Source organism: Ciconia boyciana, chromosome 5, assembly GCF_034638445.1.
Source record: "Ciconia boyciana chromosome 5, ASM3463844v1, whole genome shotgun sequence".
Classification (NCBI taxonomy): domain Eukaryota; kingdom Metazoa; phylum Chordata; class Aves; order Ciconiiformes; family Ciconiidae; genus Ciconia; species Ciconia boyciana.
This window is the reverse complement of record NC_132938.1, coordinates 29,309,055-29,321,330: the sequence shown is the minus strand read 5'-3', so window position 1 is coordinate 29,321,330 and position 12,276 is coordinate 29,309,055. Positions and strand designations below refer to the sequence as shown.

The window sequence follows — 12,276 nt, the reverse complement described above, 5'->3', positions numbered from 1 at the left end:
GTTTATTGCCGATACCTATTGTGTGGGGGACACCCCCCCCTTCTCTTCCTTTCCCCCTCTCTTCCCCTCTCCGCCCAAGCATTCCAACAGCCTGTGACAGACTAGTTCTGAGTGGATTTTACAGTGATTGCTGCAGAATCCCTTGGACCTTGTATAATGGAAATTATTTGGGTCACCAAATCCTGTTTCCTAATTATAGGAATGAAAAGGAAAAAAAAGAAGATATAATGTGAAACCGTTCTTTTTTCTGGCATTTTTGCTTGTAGAAACCCGGGATAACCCACTCGCTCCCATTCGTTTTGGCTGCGCTCTGTTTTAACCTTGAAGTCAGAGCTCTCTTCCCTCTCCTCTCCTCTCCTCTCCCCCAGCTCCTCTCACCCCGGAGCGAAGGGGCCCTCCTGCTCCCAAACCCTCCTGGCTGCGGAATGAATCGCTTCCCCCCGCCGCTCTCGGTTTTGTTCCCCCCCGTGGGGAGCCGCGATGATTGGGACGGACGAAGACTTCGCCGCCGCGGCCACCACCACGACGCCCCCAGCCACCCTCCACGCCCAGGCACCCCGCCTCGCCGCACCCACACCCGCACCCGCACCCGAGGGCGGCGGGCGGGCGGGTGCCTGGCCCCGGCGGCGGCCCGGAGGGGGCTGCGGCGGCCGCCCTCTGCCACGGGGCGGCCGGGAGGGGAGAGCGGGGCGGAGCGCGGGGCCGCGGGCGGGGCGGGGCGGAGGTGGGGGGGAGCGGCGGGGACCGGTGCCTGTTGCCCCGAGAGAGTTAACGGTGCGGGGAAACTCGCCTCTCCGCCGCCCGTGCCGGGCGCCTGGCAACCGGGGCGCCGCGCATGTAGGGCCGCCGGGGGCTGCCGCTGCCGCCGCCGCCCCCGCGCCGGGCCCCGCGTCCCCCTCCCCGCCCCGGACAAGGCGTTTAACGTGCCCAGGCGTGAAGTATGGCATGCAAAGATGGTTTCTGCCAAGGAGCCAGCCATCGCCATGTCCTCGGGTCTCTCCATCGCCCTCCTGCACTGCCTGTGCCTGGCGACGTGGTGAGTACCCCCGGCGGCGGCGGCGGCGGCGGCGGGGGGCCCGGGGCGGCCGGTCCCGGTGCCGCTGTCCCCGCGGGCTCCCGGCGGCTCCGCTCACCCGTTCCCTCTTTGCCTCGTAGTCTCACCGGGCCGCCAGGGCAGAGCAAAAAAGAGGAGAAATTGTGGCCGGAGAATTTCACCAGCATCCTGAACAGCCTCCTGGATGGCTATGACAACCGCCTGCGACCGGGATTCGGGGGTACGGTGGCGGCGCGGTGCCGGCCGGGGGGGGCGGGCAGGGGCGGGGGGCGCAGCGCTCGCCGCTCTTACCGACCCGTTACCGGCCGAAAGCGTGTGTGTGCCCCCCCGACCTCGCCCCGGGGTCCGAGCCCCCCGGGGAGGGAAGGGCCGGCAGCGAGGCAGCGCCTGGCTCCGAAAGCTCTGGGGGGGCTGAGCGACCCCCGCCGCGGGGGCCCCGCTGGGGCGGTCCCGGGCTCAGCCCCCGCTTCGCTGCTCTGCCCACACCCTGGGCTCGGGCTGCTGCTGTTGCGCTGGAAAAAAAAAAAAAGCCCCGAAGCCGGCGTGCGTTGTGTTGATGAGGATGGAGGGACCTGTCTGACATCCAGATTCTTCTGGTTCTTGGCAGTTTTTGCCCCCTGCGTGCCACGAATCGGGTCCCAATAGAAACCAGTGTACTTTACTAGCCTAAGAGGTCAGGTCTTTGATGGGTTCTGTTCTGCTAGTTAGGGAAAACCAGAGCTCAGGTGCCTAAGTACACCAGTTCTTTACCACAGTCGCTTGAATTCCAGCTTTGATTTAGAAGTAGTAGACTTAATTGCTGTGTAGGAATTAGAAGCGGAGGAGTCTCGAAGTTGCCTTCACCTGTGCTCTGCATGTGGGGGCTTTGTGTCCCTTTCGTGCCCCAGGCTGTTAAGATGCAGTTTTGTGCTGCTGAACAAGCAGCCAGACTCGCTGTTCTTTATTGGGTTTGATGTTACTGTGTAGGGACTTGGAACCAAAAATGATTTGGGTCCAGACAAAATAATTTATTCTGTAATCTGGAATGAAGATATTAAAAATGCAGATTTTAAAGTAAAAGAAAAAGATTTAAAAAGAAATGCTACGGTCCTTCTCATGATGCACAAAGCTATAACGAGCATTTTATAGGCTGCTTCCTATACAGGATTGAATGAGATCCTTGCGTAGGTTTATGTTGTGAAATACTTTCTTCCTCCTCTGAAAGTACCTTCTTCATACACGTGACCCATCTACACTGACATGTATGCCAACACGTTCCCCATGTCGTATACAGTGCTCACATGCATGATCGTGATTGCTAAAGGACAACACCTGGCATTGTTGATCACTCCTTTATTATTTTGAACGTATGGAATAAATGAGGCCTTATGTAAGTTAGCTTACACAGTGAGAAGGAAGCTAAATTTATTAGCACCCTGAGGAATCATTGGGAACTGGTAGCCTTTTGCAATTTAGGCTCTGCGGAGAGGTTACAGACACTTCTGCACGCGTACAAGAGATGTGCTATGTTTGGCATCATTTTGGGTTGAATGCCAACTAATTAGTCATCTAGCAAAGATGCTTTATGAGCATTATCAGATTTCCAAAATTAAACAACTACTAAATATGTAATATGACATACAGTTTATGTTGATTTTTATTTTAATACAGTTGTCCTTTGCAGGATATTTTGCAAGAGTAGGTCTTTTTCCCCAATAAGTGTTGCAGACTTTCAGCAAAATGCTATCAAGGAGAAAAAGTTCATTGTATCTCCTCGAACTTTCATAATGGCAATGTTGAAGTAAATGATAGAGGGAGGAAAAAACCACTCAGATTTCAGCCTGGGGAAAACAATTCTGGGAGAATATTTCACAAAATGGATATTATATTGCTTCTTGCTTCTTCTTCCTTATAACATCTAAACCACTCATCTTTGAGTTTTGAACTTCTGAGTAACACATGGGGGAACAAAAAAACCACTTTATTTTTGAAAGTGATGCCTGCCTCCCTAGCATCTTACAGGCAAAGTTATTTTCACCTGATTTGAAAAGAACAGCTTTTTTTAAAAAAAAACAACAACCAAAACCAACCAAAGAAAGACATTTCTGCAATTTTTCAGATTTGACTTTTTGACATAACTCAGAGTAATAACTATGGATTAGTTATTAAAATATACACTATCCAAATCAAGTTTTCCCTATTTTTTTTTTTTCCTGATAAATCTTTATGACAAATGGGACTTGCATCTTAAAAGGGGGTCACTCGCTAGTTTATAGCATAGCAAACAAAATGTCAGAGGGGATGGGAATATTTACAGATAGAAAGTATAGTGTGTTTTGGTAACGTTAAAGCTATGTCACTTTCTGATGAACAGCAGAATATTTTTGTTTTATTCTTGAAGCTGATTCACCATCTAGTCTTCACGTGGCTCGAAAAGAAAGGAAGGTTTTATTTGAAGAACAAAAAGCCGCACCGAGGTCTGACTGATGCTGATTTTAAACTTCAAATCAATGAAAACATTTCTAATTCTGGCACAAATGATGTTTAAAATCAGACTTGGGGAGGTAGCCAAATTCTGAATTTTGCTGGCATCTTCCGGAGTTGCCACAAATAACAATTCATGAAGATTTTTACATGCAGAGCGAAGTAGAATATGTTAGATTTTGGAGATTTCCTAAAACTGGATCTAAATTCTCCATGCTATCGTTAATTAGCACAGTTTTTGGTAGTTATGGAGGAGAAGTTAAATTGCCTGAGCATGCTTACAAATGTGGACATGCTCTCTCAGGAGGGTTTTGAACCTCAGTGGAGTATATGGAAGCTTGTCCTGGTACTTCTTATGCAGAAGCATGCTGTATGTTGAGGGTTAATAGAAGAATGAAGTTCCCCATGTCATTTGATTGACACCTTGCATTACAAACTCACTTTATTAAATGAATTTAAAAAAACCTGAAAAGTTGCCATCACTTACTAAGCACTGTGAGGTTTGGTAGTGTAATAAATAAATCCAGAAGGGTTTATGAAAAAGGTTATTGAAGACCATTTAACTGAAAGTTCCCATTAAGTTTGGGGGCAGAGGGGAGGGAATCTAAAGAAGCAAGAGAGAAGCAAAGAGATTTCATCTAGAAATTGAATGAAACAAAGCAGAATGGGCAGTTTTGTGTAGGAAAGAAAAAAAAAAACCCAAGTGCTGTCAGGAAGACTTTAAATGCTTAAGAGTTTTGAATTTCAGTAGAGGGAAGGTATTTAGGGACTAATGAATAAAGTAATGCTCTATGATGTTTGAAAATAGCGTGGTGGAATTGAAGTCAGTTCCATTCCCTACACTGTATGCTCCATTTTATCATTATCCCGAATTTCAGAATGCAATTTGTAATGCACAGGGATTTCCTGGTCAAAACCACTCTATAATCTGACAGATCGTAAGAACAGGGTGTTTACAGATGCCACTTGTAGTGTGATTAATTAAAAGCATTATCTGCTGGAAAACTTCAGGAGTGTTACCACAGTGCTATTTTGATTCAGCTGGAAAACTTTGAAGCAAAAGCATTTCTAGTTAGACCCTGCCTCCAGTTTTAATCTGCTTTTAACAATTTTGGGTATGACACAAAGGGGAACTATAGAAAGTTGGAAAACCTGGATTTTCTCTGAAAATCCCCTTGTTACATTTCTACTGATGATTAGTTTCAAAGTGATGGTAGAAGTCCAGATGACTTTTTGCGGAGCATTATTCACTTGAACTAAAAGGCCTGGGTCTGATTTGCTGTTTTAAACACTTGCATGGTTTCAGACTTTACCTGAGCAACTCTTGACATAAGTAAGGGCCTGTGAGATCTGATTCAAACCTGTATTGGATTGTAACTTTAAAAAAATGTAATGGTGTCTTTGAAACTTTCATGATACAGTAACTCATCACACTTAAGACTGCACTTAGGGAAATAGGAAGGAATGAAGGCACTGAAGCTGGTGAGGGCAGCATCAGTGTGCTGCCATGTATCTGCTAGCTTTAATGAATTGTGCCTTTTAGAGAACATCTCATCTCTGGCATCTTGCTTTTAATGGCCAATTTGTGGCCAGACTGAAGAAAGAAGGTGGTGTGTGACTTGCCTCCTGCCCGCAGCTCTTAGGTTGACAGGGAAACCCAGTAACATTAGCTCTAAACAGGCTGACAGCATCACCCACAGCGTGTTACTGGACCATTGTAGTGTGGTTGCCCATCAGTTGGTGAAAGCTGCAGCTCTCGCTCCTCTTGGGTTCTGTTATTTGTGTGAGGTAGAGTCTGGCATGAGCTGCAAGTCTCTCTGTCAGCTAGCGAAATGGTGATAGCTCTGTGGCTTTCTGTTTAGAAGTTGCCACGTACACTGGGTCATGAGTAGAAGGAACAGGACCATGTTCATTCATTTTCCTTTTTCTTTTCTTTCTCTTTTCATATTCTTTCTCATGATCTCGTACCTGCGAAAGTGCAGCTGAGTACTTGGTGGAATTCGATGTTGGCCATCGTCTCCCCTAAGAAGGGTAGGAGAGGGCTTCTCAGCCCCTTCTAGGATGTGTGATGTTCAGCTGATGAACAGCATTTCTGAAGAGTTTCATTTCCTGTCAATGCAGGAAGAATGACTTTAGTCAGAAAATAAACACAGAATACATTTGAAGAGCAAAGACAATTTTCTGTTTTCAGAGAACAGGAAAACATCTACGTGATTATCTGCTCTTATTAGGAACTCACACGTACCTTCACGGTTCCATTGCTCAGCATAATAGATGTAGTAATTTATTTTTTAGATTGCAAATGGACATAAGTGAACAGTCTAAAGTGAAGCTGATCCTTTTTTTTCAGGCAGTTGTCCAGTCTTCCTCAGCTGGTGAGAGTAGATGACTCAAAGGCTTAACAGGATATGGTGTTAGATACCTGTAGTTGACTGATTTGAATTTGGCCCAGGTTCGTAATGCTTGAAGTCATTACCATCTGTCTGTTGTTCAGTGACCTGTATAAAATTAGAAGATATTCTTAGTCCAGTTCTTAGTAGACAGGTGTCCACATCATGAAAACTGGCACCAGTATCAAGCTTGTTGGCTATCTCAGCAGAGATTAGTCTGCTTCTTTGCCTGTTCATCAGCAGATAATCTCCTCATTTCTGGAGGTATGTTTTTCCCTTTTCAGGGTTCAGATGTGCCGATGGATGAACATATGTAGAGACAAAGGTTATTGTGTGCTGCTGCATTTGTTGTATTTGTCTTTTGTTAGAGAATGTAGCCCGTGTGTTTGAATTCCACATTCATTTTTAAAAAAATGCCCTACCTAGTTGTTCTGGCTTCCTAACAGAAATCTTCCATATAGCAGGTGTCCTCGGCTGTTCTTTCTGATAGAATGAAACAAGAGAACATGCTTCATATGATGGCTTTTTTTTCTTTTCTTCACTTAAAAGATATCAACCCTATTCAGGCAGCAAAAATTTGGAAAGAGAAAGCACCAAATCTTTCACATGTAGTTATATTTAAAAAAAAAAAATCTGTAGCAACTACTTTTTTTTTTTTTAGATGTAGCTGTAGGAACTGATGTAATATAATTTCATGTAGTTTATGTATCCTGGGACTGATCTCATAATAGCAGCAATACCTGCACTTAGCATTTAAATTGTACTTTGTATATTGAAACCTTTGTACAGACTTGTTTGCTAATGTTCCCGATTGGTTGCGTGACTCTTGATGGCAAAATTTGCAATATACAGAAAGGATTTGACTGTTTACATACAGTGGAGATCTCTGCAGTGACAGTTGCCTATGGAGACGCGGGGATAATGGAGCCAAAGTCTTTCGCTGGGAGCTGTGCTGTAGTTCAACCCATATGTTGGCATAAAATGCATGGGAGAGCTGTCTTATGTTCCTCTTCGCAAGGTTAGGGCCTGGCATCGCTTCTTCAGCCCACATGCAACATCTCTATCTAACACTGAACTATTCTGGCTTTTTGCAGGGGTTGCTTTTAATCCTGCCTAAGCTTCTTTAAAGTATATTATCTTGAAAGCAGTGATTCAGACTTAACTGTTCCCACTGCAGTGTGTAGGACTCTCCTCCTATTTCATTGACATAAAAATACACACCAGTATGTTATAAATAGTTCTTCAGCGTTCCTGAAGATTTATGGTGGATAGATGCTTTCTGAACATCCATTGAGGGATAAGCCCAAATGGTCATATTTAAAGTTGATTGGCCTTCTTACAGCTCACTGCATTTTATTGCCAGTAATAGAGTGTTAAGGATTCTAACAGAATCTTCTGCTTGCAGAGCCTGAGTTGATTAAGCGGTGCAACACGTTCATTTCAGAGGGCTGCTTAAATCACCAGTGAAAGTAGGTTAGGTGACTACAGATCACCTCCTCATTGACAGGAATTCCCATGATTAATAATAGTTTAAAAAAAACCCAAAACATGACTCACTATTTGTACCCCCACTGTTGTTACCAACTGGAGTTATGTTTTCTTCTAGAACAAGAAGAATAAGTGATAGGTTTTGGTGTCGCCATAGATACTCCCAGGTTGGCATTCAGTACCGGGATGTGCTAGAAAATCCAAGATTTGGCTTTAACAGTTGTGAACTGACAATGTAGGTGGAAGACATGGAGCACAACAAGAAAAGCTTTAGGGAGATAATCACCTTCACTGTCCCTTCCTGCTGTCTTCACTCCTACAAAACATTTTACTGTTTGACCAAGGTTTTGGGTGCAAAGCAAGGATTTGCATGTCAGTACTAGCTGGATAACTGTTATGGTGCCTAAAACATTTCTAGGTCCTCATTCATCTGCCATTTTCTAGTGGCCTAAAATGTGATTTTAACATCTGTTTTTGTCACTGGACTGCCATCATGTCAGGCAAGCAACCAAAAGTAAACTTAATTTCAATCTTATTTTGTGGCTTCATTATTGTCTGAGAGTTCTTGCTTCCTTCTTTCTCATGGGTGCTACTAATAAATAAAGGTTTGAGAGCAGAATAGCAGCTACTGAAGAGTGAACTCAAGCATAGTTTTAGTCCTGTGCTGCTGCTATAGGATTTCTGATAGCATTAAATCATAGGCTTGCTGATTTGCAGACAGCTTTTTGGTCTTATCTCTCCCCTTCTTTCTGAGAAACTCCAAAAAATAAACTTGCAAAAAACCTCTGAACACTTATTGCCCATGAAACTGTAATCATTTAATAAAACAAAAGAAATGAATGCCTGAGGAGACGCAGCTCGTGCCTGGGGGAAAAATCTGTCCCTTTGCTCAATTTGATATGATTATAAAATTACAGTGTTCTGAGAGCTAAAGAAAAGACGATATCGTCAGAGGAAAGCAGTTAAAGGTTTGGGGTTTTTCTGAGGAATATTCCTATTTAGTTTCTTAGAACTAACAAATAAAGCAGTTCCTGAAAGGGAGTCAGGAACTGAGTGCAATATTCAGTATTCTCTTATTATTGAGTAATAGAGACTAATTCCTACATTTTCTTATTAGACCTGTGTGGGAAAATGAGTTTTTCATTTCTATAGAACTTTGATTTCAGAAACATTTCAAGTTCAGGTGAAATAAATATTTATATATTAAAACAACCCTAGATAAATTATAGTCTTGTGATTATGGGAGGTCAGATATGATTAGACCTCTCCTGTTTCGAAGTACAAGTATGATTGGGCTTTTTTCCCCTATTTTCTAACACTACAGATGAATGTCTTCACTTCCAGTATCTTGACAGGTCTAGTATGAGTTTTTCCAATCTCTTGGAGCTCTTCTGCTCTCAAGAAATAATTATATTCAGGAAATGTCATTGGACTACAATGTCAGTAAAATGAGTTGTCTAACCACTCATGGATTTCCTTGACCTAATGAACACTTTGTTATTTGTAGAAAGGGGAGCAGCTTCCATTTGACATGTTTAGAGAGCAACTCATTGCAAAACAAACAGCATGGTGTGAAAGTGTGTTATCTGGAACTTGGGAGTTTCTTCTTAAAACCTCTTCAAGACAGACATGCCAAACTATCCAACTTTCCAGGGACTGCTGAGCTACCAACTGTTGTAGGGTGAATTTTCTTTAGATTTTATCTTGGAAAAATGTCTTTCTGTGAAACTGTTAACTTTCAGCAAAGTCAGTTTTTTGACATTTAGATGAAAAATTCTTAGCTGTTCTTCTCTATATAACTTGCAAACTGTTTAGTGAAATAATTTTGCATGGTTTTATTTTACTTTTTGTTCACAGTTTGACACTTGTTCTAGGTGCAAGAAGTATAGGTTCCCTGTTTTCCAGTTGCTTATTTCTTTTTCTCCTTTTAACATTTGATTCGAAGTGACATTTGTGAACAGTGATTTTTTTTTTTTTTTAATTTTTTTTTTCTTTCCGAGAGGGACACACTCTTCTCCTGTTAACAGTCTTAAGTCTTTCCTCCATTCATTTTTAGATTGCAAATACTATAATAAAGCCTGAATTAACAGATTCGAGCCACTTACCCTCTTATGAAATTTGAGTTGTAGGGATTTAGAAACCGTGGTTGTGAATTTGGTTGTGAAAACCGTGGTGGATCATACGTTTTTTTTCAAACAGATACTGTTTGGTAAGACCATAAGTAGATTATTTATTTATTTATTTATGATGTGAGTTAATTACCTGAATTAAACCATTAGCTAATGCTTTGATCACAGAATCATCATAATAACTGGTAATGATTAGCAGCTTTCTAGCCTGTTACATCGGAACAGACCTAAATCCCAGTGAAATTAGTTAGTGCTTGTATTCTTTGGTTTAAGCGGAACTGTAGAGTGTACTGTAGAGTGAATGCCCGCCCATCTGAAATGTCAAGGTGTTTTGTCCTGTAGTAAAAGAAATCATACATTAAAACGAAACTGCTTTTCTTGATGGTTGCTATGTGGTACCCAGCTGTGAGAGTGCAAGACCTCTGCTTGGTGCACTGTTCTGAACAATGTCCTAAGTATCACTAGTTCTTTCAAGACAGGCTTTGAACCTAGGTTCAGACCCTCAGAAATGCTTAGATATCCAACTTTTATTTTGATTGTTAGTATTAAAGCATTTAAGTGCATCTCAGGATATGGATGCAGTTCTTGATACTGCCGTACTAAATTGCCCAGTGCATGGCATGCTAATATCTCTAGTCCAGTTACTAACATTTGGTCCTCCTGGTAATAATAAATGCCTTGGGGAATGTGGATCTCCTGAATTCGGTGCTTGTTGTTAATTAGCATGGTGTTTTCAGTGAGCCTTTTGATTTTTTGGCATCTCTTTTCTTATCTGTTGAGTCAACTTTGGTTTTCTGAATGGGGATTTGCATGGAAATACTGCTTTTGATTTACTTATGTGGTAAAGGTAATTGAGCAGTTCTTGTTATTAGAGACTTATCTGAAATGACCTGTATTTGCATTTTGCTCTTGCTCGTCCACAGAACCCTCAAAGTGATAACTGTTCACACGCCAGGATCATTTATGGGAATTGTTGACCTGCAAAATTCAAATTTTCTTGCTCACTTCCTTTTCATACATTAGGTCCTGTTACTGAAGTCAAAACAGATATATATGTCACCAGTTTTGGACCTGTTTCTGATGTAGAAATGGTACGTATTTCTGGGATTAAAATGCCATTTCCTGGTTCTGAGAAACCATTAACTGCAGTAAGGAGTGGATGCTTCATCTGTACTGTACTGTCAATCATGCAAAGGAGGCAAGATTAGTAACAGCTTAATTTACAGGTTATAATTAGATACATCAGGCCTGATTCTGGTCACACTTTCACTGGTTTTTGGCTGGCTTAAGGAATTCACGTCATAGGATTTAAAACAGACTTTCATGGTGTAGAGGCAGAATCGGGCCTTGCGGGGAGCATCTAAGTCAGTCTACTGTGGTGAAAATGTGTAATATCTTTGAAATTGCTTTTCCTTTCTGAAACTTGTGTTATTCTCAGGTGAATTATAATGACATCATTTCATAAATACTTGTTGATGTTTTCATTTCAGATGAATGCCCTTTGCTGATCTTTGTGCCCCTTTTAGCATCACTTTCAGGAAATGTTTGACTGATAAGAGTTTTCATAAGTGTCTGCAGAAATTGAACGTCAAAGTGACATGCATGAAACAGTCACACTAGAAATGTTACATTTGCACATACTGTTATTTGTGCTTGAATGACATCTGCATTCATTTGAGGTCAAATGCAGCATAACTCTCACCAACTTCTATAATCTAAATCACACAATAGTTTCTCTTTCTATAAAATATTCAAGAAATCACATGGACGTAACAGCCATATGTGCATTGTATGTTTGTACTGAACTTCTTTAAGGGGAAGGCAGTTTCAGGGCAGTAACTTTTTTCCCATACAGAGCTGTTGTGCCCTTTGTGGTGCACCTGATTTGGTTCTATCACGTGGGAAGGTATGTGACAGCAAGATATTTTTTGAAGGGCTAGATTTGTGACAGCAGTCTCATGTTGAAATGCATTTTACCCCTTCAGTGGTTGTTATGTAGAGTATGATGCTGTTCAGTGTGACGAGGGGTACAAGAATCTGGTCCCAAGGAAATGTAGTAATGTGCCCCTCAAATCTAAAATGAGGGCTGCATGGCATCTCTCAGGTTTCAGTGAAGAATTTGATGTAGTGCCACATGGGAAATTATTAGTTATATTGGAGAAGGCAGCAGTAAGAACATGGACTGAAGGTAGGTAAGGAACTGGCAAAAGGGGAGTTTACAGGAGATGTTTCCCCTTTCATCATTAGGGATTAGTTAGGAGGCTATTCAGGGATCCAGGGATCGGTTTTGGAATGACTTTTAGTTAATATATCTGTTCGTGACCCAATGTAATCTGAATGTGGCTGCGCTCCTAAAACTCACTGAAACAGCAAAGTGTGATATAGTCTCAGTGTAGGGGATGATCAGAATGTCTTTTTAGAGTTGGGTTACTTTGACACCCAGTGTAATGAAAAGGGTTGAAATCTCATATTACAAAATCTGTCATGTAGAAGCTAATAACAGAAACTGTTAGTTATGAGCTATGAAGTCAGCAAGAAACGACACTAGGAAAGAGACTTTTCATAGATTAACTATAAACCAGAGTGGAGGATGCAGCCATCGAAAAGAAGACATATAATTCTAAAGATGCATTGCACTAGTAGTTATGCCTCCTTGTCCATGCGAATAGATATGGCCATACAAGTAGTTTCAAAGGTGACATTATGCAAAAGAGCTTGAAATAAAGTCAGAAAACATTGTTTGGCCTAACAA

The 12,276-nt window shown here is 42.1% G+C and overlaps 1 protein-coding gene across 2 annotated transcripts in view; it reads left to right on the top strand.

Moving 5' to 3' along the window:
• The first annotated feature begins 945 nt into the window (after window positions 1-945).
• Window positions 946-12,276, top strand: part of GABRA4 (gamma-aminobutyric acid type A receptor subunit alpha4) — a 38,189-nt gene continuing 26,858 nt past the window's right edge. The window contains exons 1-3 of one of the 2 annotated variants that reach the window (XM_072861757.1): window positions 946-974; window positions 1,156-1,274; window positions 10,548-10,615. In XM_072861757.1, the coding sequence (XP_072717858.1) occupies window positions 946-974; window positions 1,156-1,274; window positions 10,548-10,615 (216 nt within the window). Of the gene's footprint in view, window positions 1,037-1,155; window positions 1,275-10,547; window positions 10,616-12,276 lie in introns of both variants that reach the window. The other variant, XM_072861756.1, reaches the window with a different exon arrangement.